Source organism: Cetorhinus maximus, chromosome 9 (assembly GCF_964194155.1).
Source record: "Cetorhinus maximus chromosome 9, sCetMax3.hap1.1, whole genome shotgun sequence".
In the NCBI taxonomy this organism is placed as follows: domain Eukaryota; kingdom Metazoa; phylum Chordata; class Chondrichthyes; order Lamniformes; family Cetorhinidae; genus Cetorhinus; species Cetorhinus maximus.
In genome coordinates, this window is record NC_135887.1 from 23516399 (window position 1) to 23529856 (window position 13458).

The 13458-nt window shown below is 46.2% G+C and overlaps 2 protein-coding genes across 2 annotated transcripts in view; both read right to left on the reverse strand.

Moving 5' to 3' along the window:
- Positions 1–4062, reverse strand: part of LOC144684449 (transient receptor potential cation channel subfamily V member 3-like) — a 41502-nt gene extending 37440 nt beyond the window's left edge. The window contains exons 1-2 of the mRNA XM_078548240.1: positions 3776–4062; positions 2826–2979 (exon numbers count right to left, since the gene is read on the reverse strand). Of these exons, the coding sequence (XP_078404366.1) occupies positions 2826–2941 (116 nt within the window). The 5' untranslated portion in view covers positions 2942–2979; positions 3776–4062. The remainder of the gene's footprint in view (positions 1–2825; positions 2980–3775) is intronic.
- A 7428-nt stretch (positions 4063–11490) lies between these two features.
- LOC144684452 (transient receptor potential cation channel subfamily V member 1-like) overlaps positions 11491–13458 on the reverse strand; it is a 50632-nt gene continuing 48664 nt past the window's right edge. Inside the window, exon 16 of the mRNA XM_078548244.1 lies at positions 11491–11819. Within this exon, the coding sequence (XP_078404370.1) occupies positions 11674–11819 (146 nt within the window). The 3' untranslated portion in view covers positions 11491–11673. The remainder of the gene's footprint in view (positions 11820–13458) is intronic.

A 13458-nucleotide genomic window follows, 5' to 3' on the forward strand; every position in this document is an offset into this window, starting at 1 on the left:
TCCTTAAGCCTATCCTCTTATTCTGCCAGATGTACTGATGTGTGTGTGTGTGTGTGGGCTCACGGAGTGTTTGTGATGTATGAATGGTGTTTGTGATTTACCTAGTTTGTTTAAATTCAGGAAATAGTTTCAATAAACTTATCTTGTTATTTGTTTAACCTCAGAAAACCTGTCTGACTAATTCATTACAAACTGCAAGTGCAAAGACTGAGGCTCCTACAGTGTTGACAAAGCACATCCTGTCTAATTTCACAAAAAAAACCTAATCACGGTCAGATCTGGAGTGGTAGATTAGGGGAGCCATTCGTTCCCCTCCTCATGTGAACAGAACGCTGTGCTTTCAATTTAGCTGGGTTGGGGGGTGGGGGGAGGGGTGGGTAGTGGAAAGATTTAGGGGAGGTCACTAAAGATTTTGTGAGAGAGAGAGACTTTCTGTCGGGAAGTGATGCAAGGTGAAGTGAACTGGCTAGATGTTGCAATGTCAGTGTTATATGGGACAGCAAATTCTTTTGCCCAAGCCAGTCACAAGCAAGAAGAACACAATTTGGTGATAGCTCCATGAGGCTGAATGGCAGCTCTTCCTCTATTTCAATGCATCTGTTCATACATTCCCCCTTTCAGCTCATGCGATTGGCTGCTACCTGTCCAATTGTTGACTCAGAGGTTGTCAATGACATAAGCGAGGAAGAGCTTCACAACAATGGGAGGGAGTGGTGAGGTGGCAGTGCAGAGAGATCTCGCAAGTCATGGTTGTTGCTGCAGTGGTTCTAGGAAGAACTGAAGGAGGGAGATTTACTGCTGAATAATCCCACACAATGTTTGGTGTGTTATCGCACTTAATAGTGGTTGTCCTGAGCTCTTCCGAATTGTTGCTGCTTCCAGCATTGTCACTCATCCGCTCAGAGAGATGAGGGTTCATTTTGTAACTTAGCATCTCGTAGGGATTGCTCGGACTGTGATGTCACTGCCAGATTTCCTCCTGGGTTGTACCACCTGCTTGTCATACTTTCTACTGGAACATACCATCTGGCTTACTTGCATGATGTTTGACTGTAGCATATGGATCTCCAGGTGCCTGTTAAACCCTGTGGCTTGGGTCGTATTCAATCTCTTGGACAATATTGTGTGTATGTGGTTCTTGCACACCACGTGGAGGGTTACTCTGTGGTTGTCATATATCATTCTGGACACCAACCTTTGGTTTCTATACAGCTTTTCAGACCAAAGCAATTGGTTCCTATATGTGGCATATAACTACTTCAGGTGGCTCTCCCATGTTCTGTCCAGCTTCTCCATGTGGTCAGCATATATTAAATCCAGGAGCAATCTGTGGCTGGCGTACCTTTGGTCGGATTACATCAAGTGGCAGATGTATGTCATCAAAGATTATTTCCTACTACTCAGCTACACCTTTCTGAATCACACCTTATATGTGTCATACATCATGCTGGACCTGGCCATCAGTCTGTCGCAGGTCTTACTGGGCCATGCAAGGTGGGTGTCTTACATCTTACCGGTCAATTCTGCTTGGTGGTGCCTGGCCAACCTGCAGCACATCACCTGGCTCCTGTACATGATGAAGGACACTGGCATTAGCCTGTGGTACATCACTGAAGAACGCACGCTCTATCTGTCCTACATTCTAGCTGAATCCATCAGTTGGCAGATGTACGTTTTGCAGGACTACCTGTTGTGGCTGTCATACATCATACCGGACTCTGCAGCCAGGTTCTCATACTGGCTGGGGAAGTTTGGCCCTTGGCTCTTGTACATTGTATTTGATTATAACATATGGTTCTGGTATATGCTGTTCAAGTATCTGCTCTGGTTCACCTACCTTCTGTTTGACTATATCATCGCTCAGTCCTCCTTCCTGTTTTACTATAGCATGTACTTTTTGTACGTAATGTTGGATTGTCTCACCTATCAGTCACAGTTTCTAATGAACTACATCATATGGTTTTCCCTCATTTTATTGGACTGCATTGAGTGGTTGTCTTGGATTATGCTGCAGGTCTGCTGAGAGTTTGAGTAACAATTTGATTTCAGATAATATTTTCCCAATAAAAGCATTAAAATCCCAATCTCCGGTTTATTTTTCTTTTGGCGGTTAATTTCACTGATTCTCCGATGACTTGCTCTCCACATGTGAGTGTGAGCGCAAGCAGTCAGCCCAGCACCTTCAATCATCCTTCATCCTTCAACCAAAATCACTAAAAACAGATCAGCTGGTCATTATCTCATCGCTGTTTGCGGGATCTTGCTGTGCACAAATTGGCTGCTGCGTTTCCTACATTACACATCTAGAAGTACCTAATTGGCTGGAAAGTGCGTTAGGACGTCAAAGACGCTGTAGAAATGCAAGTATTTCAATTTTGTTTCTAATAGTCACTTTTCCCTATCTCACCCCCTGATTTCTGCTTAATATTCGTTCACTTAATCTGCTTTTTGAGATGATTCTCTGTGTTATATAAATGCATAATATTTAGGGACAACTGGAAGGAGAGGGAAGTGGGAAGGAGAGTGGAGAAATCTCATTGCTCCAACATTCGCAACTGGTAGTGAAGACACCAACAACAACTTGTATTTATAAAGCGCCTTTCACATTTTAAAATGTCCCAAGGTGCTTTAGAGGAGCATTATCAGACAAAAGTTCGGTCAAAGTGATAAGTTTAAGGAGTGTCATAAAGGAGGAAAAAGAGGCAGAGGGAAAGGGAAAGGTTCAGGGAGGGAATTCTGGAGCTTGGGGTCCAGGCAGCTGAAGGCATGACATTGAGATTGTCCATTCCATCTCAAACAAAATTCATATTAATCAGTTTTCTTACCCATCCTGCTCCTCAGTCTCATTTTCATAATAGTTCATGATCCTGGTAACATCGATGTCATCAGGGAGGTCCCAGAAATCCTCCACCGTGCTGAGATTATCTGTCTCGGTGCTCATTTTAGACAGGTACGTACTGTTGTCCGTTTACTTGGAATCTGCAGCAGTGAGAAAATATCTATCAGTAATTCATGACATCCAGACTCAGACACAGACTCCAACAGAAGTGATAAAGGGGGGGATTTAATCCCTCCCTTTGTCTCCCCGCACCCCAACATTTTCCTGATAGTGTTGACTCCTTGTTGGAGGGACAGTTGAGTGTACAGACTCCCTCAGGTACCTCAACGGTGTAGCCGTTCTTTCTTGGGAAGAGTGAGCTTCAGCATGCTGTCCAACTACATGAGGCCTCACGGCCGAGCCGACATCTGGCCGATTAAGTGTCAGCAGCACATGAATCATTGTTCCCGTCCCAGTTTGTACATAACCCCGGAAGCCCAACTCTTTTAAAGCTTCGGCCTTCAGTATATCATTCACCATTCACAGCTTCCACGCCAATTGTGACACAGTGTCAAAGACAATTTTCAATGCCCCATGTTAATGTAACACAGATGGAGCTCTCAACACCAGCCACACTGGAACCAGATGCAGCCAGATTGACACATTCAGACTCACTGTTTTATTAATACAGTTCCAGGCGAACAATGTCTAACCGGCTGGAACACAGGAACCAAGAAAATATGAGCAGGAGGCCATTCAGCTCATCAGGGCTGATCTTCTACCTCAGCCACACCTTCCCACACTATCCACATATCTCCTGACTCCCTTAGTTTCCAAAAATCTAGCAATGTCTGTCTTGACTATACCCAACGACGGAGCATCCACAGTAGAGAATTCCAAAGTAGGTAGAGAATTCCAAAGACCCACAACCTTCAGAGTGAAGAAATTTCTCCTCACCTCAGTCCTAAACGATCAACGCCGTATCCCTGGGTCTGTGTTATAGATTCCCCAGCCAGGGCGAAAGCCTCCCAGCATCGACCCTGTTAAGCCCCTTAACACTTTTATGTATTAATGAGATCACCTCATTCTTCAAAGCTCCAGGGAACGAGATCCAGTTTATTCAATCTCACCTCAGAGGGCAATTCCCGCATCACAGGAATCAGCCCTGAATGTGGCTCACACTTTTCCCCTTCTCAAGGCTGAACAAGCCGCTGCCAACAGCTCCCAGTTAGACTATAAAATGGGGAAATAGAAACTGGAGATGCAATCAGATGTGTAAAAACAGTTTGCGCCACCGAACTCTTAAAGGAACAGTCACATAGAAGTGGAACAATCCAGAACATTTTGTCCAATGAGTTTTGCGACAGGATTTGCTGGAGGCTGCTGATGTGCCATCGGTGAGTTGAAAACAAATTTAGACAGACTTAAAATGAACAAAGAAAACCCATTTCTGATTCCAGCCTCAGGATATCCCAAAAAGTTTTACAGCTAATCAAGTACTTTTTGAAGTGCAGTCACTATTATAATGTAGGAAAGGTGGCAGCCAGTTTGGGCACAGCAAGCTCCCACAAACAGCAACGTGATGATGACCAGATAATCTGTTTTAAGTGATCTTGGTTGAGGGATAAATATCGGCCAGGGCAACAGGAGAAGAACGTCCCTGCTCCTCTTTCAAATGTCGCCATGGGAACTTTTACATCCACCTGAGAGAGCAGATGGGTTTCTTCGACAGTGCAGCACTCCCTCAGTATTGACCCTCCGACAGGGCGGCACTCCCTCAGTACTGACCCTCCGACAGTGCAGCACTCCTTAGTACTGACCATCCAACAGTGCAGCACTCCCTCAGTACTGACCCTCCAACAGCGCAGCATTCCCTCAGTACTGACTCTCTGACAGTGCAGCACTCCCTCAGTACTGACCCTCCGACAGTGCAGCACTCCCTCAGTACTGACCTTCTGACAGTGCGGCACTCCCTCAGTACTGACCATCTGACAGTGCGGCGCTCCCTCAGTACTCACCATCCAATGGTGCAGCACTCCCTCAGTACTGACCCTCCAACAGTACAGCAGTCCCTCAGTACTGACCCTCCAACAGTGCAGCAGTCCCTCAGTAGACTCTCCAACAGTGCAGCACTCCTCAGAACTGACCCTCCGACAGTGCAGCATTCCCTCAGTACTGACCCTCCAACAGCGCAACATTCCCTCATTACTGACCCTCCAACAGTGCAGCACACCCCCTGTAACGGACTGGGTGTCAGCCTGGATTAGGTGTTCAAGTATCTGGAGTGGGACTTGAACAAGTTCTGGCATCCACTGAGCCACAGCTGACACCTAGATATCATTCTCTTTGTAGAGGAGGGCATAGGGTTGGAGGGTGTTGCGGTGGGGACGGGATGGACAGTGGGGAGAGGGGAAGGCGAAGAGGTGAGGGAAGTGATGGGAAAGGGGAGAAGTGGGAGTTGGGGAGGTGAGTTGCATTGGGGAAGGGACTGAAAAATGGGCAAGTTGTTTGGGATGAAGAGAGTGTGGGGAAGGGGATAGAGAGGGTGGGTGAGTGGATGTTGAGATGATGGGGAGGGATTAGAGAGGGTGGGGGAGGGGATAGAGAGGGTGGGGGAGGAGATGGTGAGAGAGGGGATAGAAAGGGTGGGGGAGCGGATGTTGAGAGTGTGGGGGTGGGGAAAGAGAGAGTGGGGGAGTGGATGGTGAGAGGGTTGGGGAGGGGATAGAGAGGGTTGGGGAGGGGATGGTGAGAGTGTGGGGGAGGGGATAGGGAGGGTGGGGGGGAGGATGGTGAGAGAGTGGGAGAGGGGATAGTGAGGGTGGGGGAGAGGATGGTGAGAGGGTGAGAGAGGGGATAGTGAGGGTGGGGGAGTGGATGGTGAGAGGGTGGGAGAGGGGATAGTGAGGGTGGGGGAGTGGATGGTGGGAGGGTGGGAGAGGGGATAGTGAGGGTGGGGGAGTGGATGGTGAGAGGGTGGGAGAGGGGATAGTGAGCGTTGGGGAGAGGATGATGAGAGGGTGGGAGAGGGGATAGTGAGGGTGGGGGAGTGGATGGTGGGAGGGTGGGAGAGGGGATAGTGAGGGTGGGGGAGTGGATGGTGAGAGGGTGGGAGAGGGGATAGTGAGGGTGGGGGAGTGGATGGTGAGAGGGTGGGAGAGGGGATAGTGAGGCTGGGGGAGTGGATGGTGAGAGGGTGGGAGAGGGGATAGTGAGGGAGGGGGAGTGGATGGTGAGAGGGTGGGAGAGGGGATAGTGAGGGAGGGGGAGTGGATGGTGAGAGGGTGGGAGAGGGGATTAAACAATTATTTGGCCCTGGTGCAGCAGGGACTGATTCAGGAAGTGAATTTTTTTGTTGAAATCTAGCAGTGCGATGAACACCTTTGAATAATCTTAGAAACCAGGCTGTGATATTATTATTTAACCTGCTTGTGCCAACTTTCTTTTTCCTGTCGACTGGTTAACATCCTTCTCAATTAAGGAGACAAGGAATTGGATATGAATACATTAAAAAAGAGAAAAGAATGACTTGCATTTATATAGCACCTTTCACAACCTCTGGATGTCCCAAAGTACTTTACAACCAATTATGTGTAGTCACTATTGTAATGTAGGAAACACGAGAGGCAATGTGCTCTCAACATGTTCTCACAAACAACAATGAGATAAATGATCAGATTTTTACTGAAGTTGGCTTTTGTCATATTTTATTTATAATTAAGATATTGGCGATGGGGAAGCTGGTATTACAGGACCTGAATCTTGCTGAAAAGAGAGACATGTTGCCAAAGCTTTTCACCTGACACTCATCAGGACAAATGCAAGAATGCCCAATTTCAAATAATCACAATTTGTATAATTTGGCAGGCTCGCATTGGCCCTGAGTGCAAAACGGAAAAACTCCGGCGCTATTTCTCTTTTCAGCAATATTCAGGAAAATGGTCTGTTTCATTAACAGTCAAGATTAATCCAGCCAAAGAGTTCGCTCCCTTTCCAATTGGCTGCAGGAGGGTAGTGTTCCTGGAAGATTAGCCAATGGTGGGAGGGCGGGGGTGAAACTGTGGAGGCAGGAGGTCATGTGATGAAACCTCCAGGAATGCACCCAACCAGAGTTGGCAACTCTTGTGGAGAACAGATGTGTGAATCTGACAGAAAACTCATTAAACACAATGGGGTGAAATTAGACTTGGGCAGAAGGGCAAAACATGCAGCATTGCATCGACCATCTATTTATACTCAGTTCCGTTGAAGGTCTGATTGACTCAGTTTTGTGTCTCTTTCTAACGTAGAAAGGCCTTTTAACCCTGTTTTCTCTCTCACTCTGTTTAAAATCAATTTTGTTAAAAAAAAAAACGGTGTTATAAACAACAAAGAACAAACCAAGATCATTCATTCATTCAAGGACCCTCCTGTAAACGTGCGCTGTCTCCAGTCCAAGACCCAGATGGTAACACAGGGAAATGAGAGAGGGGTCAAACCACAAGGTCTTCCTGAGTTTGGAGCCACGCAGTTTCTTCCTGAGTTACTCAGTGAGTTTGGAAGCTCTGCAGCTGTTTGCACTGCTTCCTCTCCACAGTCACTGTGTCTATGACACTTGCAGAGTTGGGTTTACAAAAGGAGACTTTCCTCACATTTCTTGTTGCAGTTACTGGAAGTTAACCAAGACAGTGCAGCGATACCTCAGTACCGCCTTTCTAACAGTGCAACACTCCCTCAGTACTGACCCTCTGACAGTGCAGCACTCCCTCAGTACTGACCCTCAGACAGTGCAGCACTCCCTCAGTACTGACCCTCTGACAGTGCAGCACTCCCTCAGTACTGACCCTCTGACAGTGCAGCACTCCCTCAGTACTGACCCTCTGACAGTGCAGCACTCCCTCAGTACTGACCCTCTGACAGTGCAGCACTCCCTCAGTACTGACCCTCTGACAGTGCAGCGCTCCCTCAGTACTGACCCTCCGAGAATGCAGCGCTCCCTCAGTACTGACCCTCCGACAGTGCAGCACTCCCTCAGTACTGACCCTCAGACAGTGCAGCACTCCCTCAGTACTGACCCTCAGACAGTGCAGCACTCCCTCAGTACTGACCCTCAGACAGTGCAGCACTCCCTCAGTACTGACCCTCTGACAGTGCAGCACTCCCTCAGTACTGACCCTCCAATAATGTAGTACTGATGCTCGGATAGTAGAGCACTCCCTCCGCACTGCCCCTCCGAAAGTGCAGTGCTCCCTCAGTAGTGACCCTCTGACAATGCGGCACTCCATCACCGGGAGTATTGGCCTGCGTTCTGAGCTCAAATCTCCAGAATGATGTTTGAATCCACAACCTTCTGATTCAGGATGAAAAGTACCACCCACTGAGTGAACTCACACTTACTAATTCCTTTACATTGATTACTATTTAATCAATGACCAATTGAAAAAGCGACACAGAGACAGCAAGCCAATGCAGCAACACCTTTTACTGAATTTATAACCAGTAATAAAACAGTGCAGACAGACACAACCAGGAGCAAAGAAGAGTTAGCAGCATCCCCTCACCAGAAATCTCTGTGACAACTCTCATACAGTTGCAGCTGTCAATCCTTTAACATCTGGTATTCTTTCATCCATGTAGATCGTGGTGTAGATTCCACAATGGGGAAAAGTTGCAGTTCAATTGCTTCTGACCAGCTCACGATCTAGTTATCAATTTGGCCAATATCACAGACAGGCCACACTTAATTGCTGTGACCTTCACAAAAGACTGGAGATATGTGTAGCATAAAGTTACTAGGGACTCAGTATTGGGAGAAGAGGAAGAGAGAGAGAATAGTGTGAGAAAGAGACAGAAGAGAAAACACGTCAGTGTGGGGTCTGATTTTCCATGTGATGCAGTTCTATTTGTCTTTCACACCATTTCAGGTGTTTATCTACATTGACAGGTGGTGTTGAAAGAGGCAGTCAGTATCTTTGCAAAAAATTGTTTGGAAACTTCTTGTCTTCCCCATCAGAGAGGAAATAGAGTCAAATGTACCTCCTGCACATTTCAATATGACTGTGTTTGTAAACCAAGGGGACTTTACATAGCACTTCACTGAACGTATCCCCATCACCAGGTTGTAGAGGCTCCTGCCTGGTTATTGTGTTACACCAGCCCCTGTGGGCTGGATCCCTGAGTGAACTTACTCACTGTACGCACACACTGGACCTGCTAAAATTCATTCATTATTTGACAAAGATGCATGCTGGATCCATTAGACCCATGATGTCCAATCACTAGCCAGATGTGACCAATTTTATCTTTGATCAGTAAATGATGAGTTACTGATCATGTAGTCTCAATACTCATTTACACAAGGTATGTGTGAACTTTAATCTTTGTGCGTTTGTTGGTGAAATGGAGAGTTCAAAAGCAGTGTGTGCGGACATTTTTTGATCATTGTGGCTGCTTTGCCTTCTTGGTAACTGAATGGTGGCAGATGTTTATTCAGTAAATCTACACAGGTGAACTACACTTACCTGTATGACATGTGAGGTGTTTTCTACTAAACTAAGTGCATGGGACTAAAACTGTCATTATAGACTCATCTGTTGCAGTACTAGGCGATACTGCAGCCTGACCCAGCAGCAACAGAAGCGACAGAGGAATAGGATTGTCCTGTAGCCTTCAGGAATAAAAGGCTCATCTCCCAGGACACTGCTGGAAACAAGGCCCGAGAGAAAAACTTCCCAGCTGTTAAAAAATAAATGGAGAGAGATTTTTTTCCCCCCCATTTTTATTAGTTATACAAATATTGGAGGCGGCATAAAAAGGATGTTTACTGACTGTCCGATCAGATAGAGTCTGCTTTCTGAAGTCATGAAAGGTACTATATAAATATAGGTTTTTTTTAATTCATTCATTTGATGTGGGCTTCGCTGGCTGGGCCAACATTTATTGCCCATCCCTAATTGCCCTTGAGAAGGTGGTGGTGAGCTGCCTTCTTGAACTGCTGTACTGGTGTAGGTACACCCACACTGCTGTTAGGGAGGGAGCTCCAGGATTTTGATCCAGCGACAGTGAAGGAACAGTGATATATTTCCAAGTCAGGATGGTGGGTAGCTTGGAGGGGAACTTCCAGGCGGTGTTCCCATGTGTCTGCTGCCCTTGTCCTTCTTGGTGGTAGAGGTCACAGGGTTTGAAAGGTGCTGTTGAAGGGGCAAATTTCTGATTGGCTGTGGGAAGGTAGGGTATCATGAGGATGCAACCAATGGCGGATGGGTTGGGGGGGGGGGGTGGCGGGACTGTTGGAGGGAGGAGATCATGTGATGAAACCTCCAGGAAATTTCCAGTCAGAGTTGCCAACTTCAGCTCGCTATCACTATGAAAGGATGGAGTAAGTCTGACCTGTGACTCTGTCGGAACAAGTTCTATGCTCTCACTAATATACAGCAGGGGGAATGAGTGAAAGGGATAGACTCTGTCAATTAGCTCCCGGTAAAGAATTCTACAGTTAAATACCTAAAATTAAGAAACATGATTATGAGTCATTGGTACAGTAGCATAGTGGTTATGTCATTGGACCAATAACCTAGAGGCCTCAACTAATGATCTGCAGACATAAGTTCAAATCCCACCATGGCAGCTGGGAGAATTTAAATTCAATTATTAAATAAAATTGGGTGTGGTGGGAAGAAGGGGAAAAGCTAGTATCAGTTATAGCGACCACATGACTACCAGACAGTTGTAAAAACCTGTCTCATTCACACATCCCTTTCAGGGGAGGAAATCTGCCATCCTTACCCAGTCAGGCCTATACGTGACCCCAGACCCACAAGTGTCTCTTAACTGCCCTCCGAAATGACCAAGCAAGCCGCTCGGTTATATTCAAGGCAGCGCACCACCACCTTCTCAAGGGCAATAGGGATAACTTACATTTCTGTAGCACTTTTCACAACCTCAGGATATCTCAAAGCACTTTGCAGCCAATGAGGTACTTTTTGAAGTGCAGTCACTGTTGAAATATAGGAAACTCGGCAACTAATATGTGCACAGCAAGATCCCACAAACAGCGATGTCATAATGACCAGATAGTCTGTAGTTTTAGAAGCGATGGTGGTTACAGATACTTCCTATCTCCTGCTACCTCTCTCTTGCCAGTGAGAAGAAATGGATAGAAACCACTCTTACTTAAAAGAATAAAATAAGAATCAATGAGAACAGGCGTTTGATGAACATTCATTTGATCCCCCCAATAGCTGTGCACCAATTGACCACTCCCTGAATTTTCCAATCCCCTCCCATTTGACAATAAACAATTTCACATCCCAAGAAAGATTAAAGTTAGTTTGATATTTGTACTGCACTTGTCATCATTCCTATGCCCACAGTCTGGTTGTGGGACATTTGGTTGTTTGTTAATTCCCATTTCCCACTATCAGGGTTGCCAACCCCATCTGGATGTATCCTGGAGTTTTCATCATGTGACATTCGTTTCAAACGTCCCCGCCCCCACACTCCTGCCATTGGTTGCCCGACACATCCATCTTCACAGGGCCCCACCTTCGCAGCCAATCAGGATGTACACAATTTATTCCTTTCCCAATTGGATAATTCCTGTCAGTTACACTGCAATGCTTTCCCCATCTGCAATATTATAACAACTAATAAACAAAAATATTTAAAGAAACTTAATAAAATAAAAACACACATTTCTTTGAGCATTCCCAATGATTTTACTCCGGCGTCCAGGAGATTAATCTTCAGTTTCTGGAAACTCCAGGGCAATCCTGGAGGGTTGGCAACCCTAATTTTGGAGGATAATGAAGGTTTGACTGTATTAGTTGTTCTAAGAGAGTGTCTCGTGCATTGCTCCAACACACACAGTTCTAAGATTAAACTACTTTCGTAGTTGCGTCACGCGAGTGTCTGGGAAGCCGTCTTGCTGGGGTGGTGTTCATCTCATGCAATCGCACTTCCTCTTCCTCTTTCTCAGGTTCAATCTCCTTCAGTAGGGGCAGTATCATCCGCCAACTCCTCTCTGTTCCAGGGCGAGAAATAGGAAAGGTTCAACTGTGGAGAAATGGAGCGAGCAGAAACTCTTCCATTTTCCCAATGTAAGGATCATAGAGGGGAGACGGTGGTGTAAGGGGGATGTCACTGGACTAATAATGCAGAGCCAGCTAACGTTCTGGAGGACATGGGTTCGAATCCCATTGCAGCAGTTGGTACAATTTAAATTCAGTTAATAAATCTGGAATATAGTCTCACTAATGGTGACCATGAAACTATCATCATTTGTTGTAAAAACCCATCTGGATCATTAATAACCCTTTAGTGCTGGATTCACCCCCACTAATCACATCTCCCAGCCCCTAGTATGTTGCAGCATAGAATGTGCAGCACAGAAACAGGCCATTTGACCCAACATGGCTATGCCAGTATTTATGCTCCACATGAGCCTCCTCCTGCTCCTACTTCACCTAGCCCTATCAACAGGTCCTACTCTGCTCTCCCTTGTGTTTATTCAGCTTCTCCTTAAATGTATCTTAAGGAGAAGACTTCTTTTTTCTTTATTCTTTCATGGGATGTGGAAGGCCAACATTGGTTGCCCATCCCTATTTTCCCTTGAACTGAGTGGCTTGCTAAGCCATTTCAGAGGGCAGTTAAGGGTCAACCACATTGCTGTGGGTCTGGAGTCACATGTGCGCCAGACCAGGTAAGGACTAGGTAAAGGACCTTAGTGAACCAGATGGGTCTCTGGATTACTGGTCTAGCAACACTACCATTATGCTACCATCTCTTGTCTCTGGTACACTTATCCTATCAAAGACCATTCCACTCAGACACTAACCCTATCAAAGACCCTCCCTCTGGTGCACTAATCCTATGAATGACCCTCTTTCTGGTACACTAACCCAATCAAAGACCCTTCTTCTCATACAGTAACCCTATCAAAGACCCTTCCTCTCGTACACGAACCTTAACAAAGACCCTCCCTCTGGTACACTATCCCTATCAAAGACACTTCGTCTCAGACATTAACCCTATCATAGACCCTTCCTCTAGTACACTAATCCCATCAAAGACCCTTCCTCTGGTACACGAACCCTATCAAAGACCCTTCCACCCGAACATTAATCCTATCAAAGACCCTTCCTCTCGGACACTAACCCTATCAAAGACCCTCCCACTTGGACACTAACTCTATCAAAGACCCTCCCTCTGGTACACTAACTCTATCAAAGACCCTTCCACTCAGACACTAACCCTATCAAAGACCCTCCCTCTGGTACACTAACCCTATTGAAGCCTCTTACTCTTTGGGATTGTGTTGAATGCAGAATCCCAGGTGATAAGCTGCATGATGTTGTGCACTAGTGCACATTGCAATTTCTGTTAGTGCCCAAACAAGCCACAAAGCTGCTGAGAACTCAGGCCTGGACTCTGACCCTCTGCTGCTGGTTTCTGAGAGAGACTGAGAGCTTGGCCTGAGCATCGGAGTTGAACACATTGTCCAACAACTGAACTACCCACATACAGAAAAACAATTCTGTGCTCCCATGGCTGCACCCGAACGTGGTCACTATCTGTTGATTCAACTTAAGGCAGTCAGAACATAACACAACAACAACCTGCACTTATAGAGGGACATTAATGGAGGAAAACATCTCAAAGTT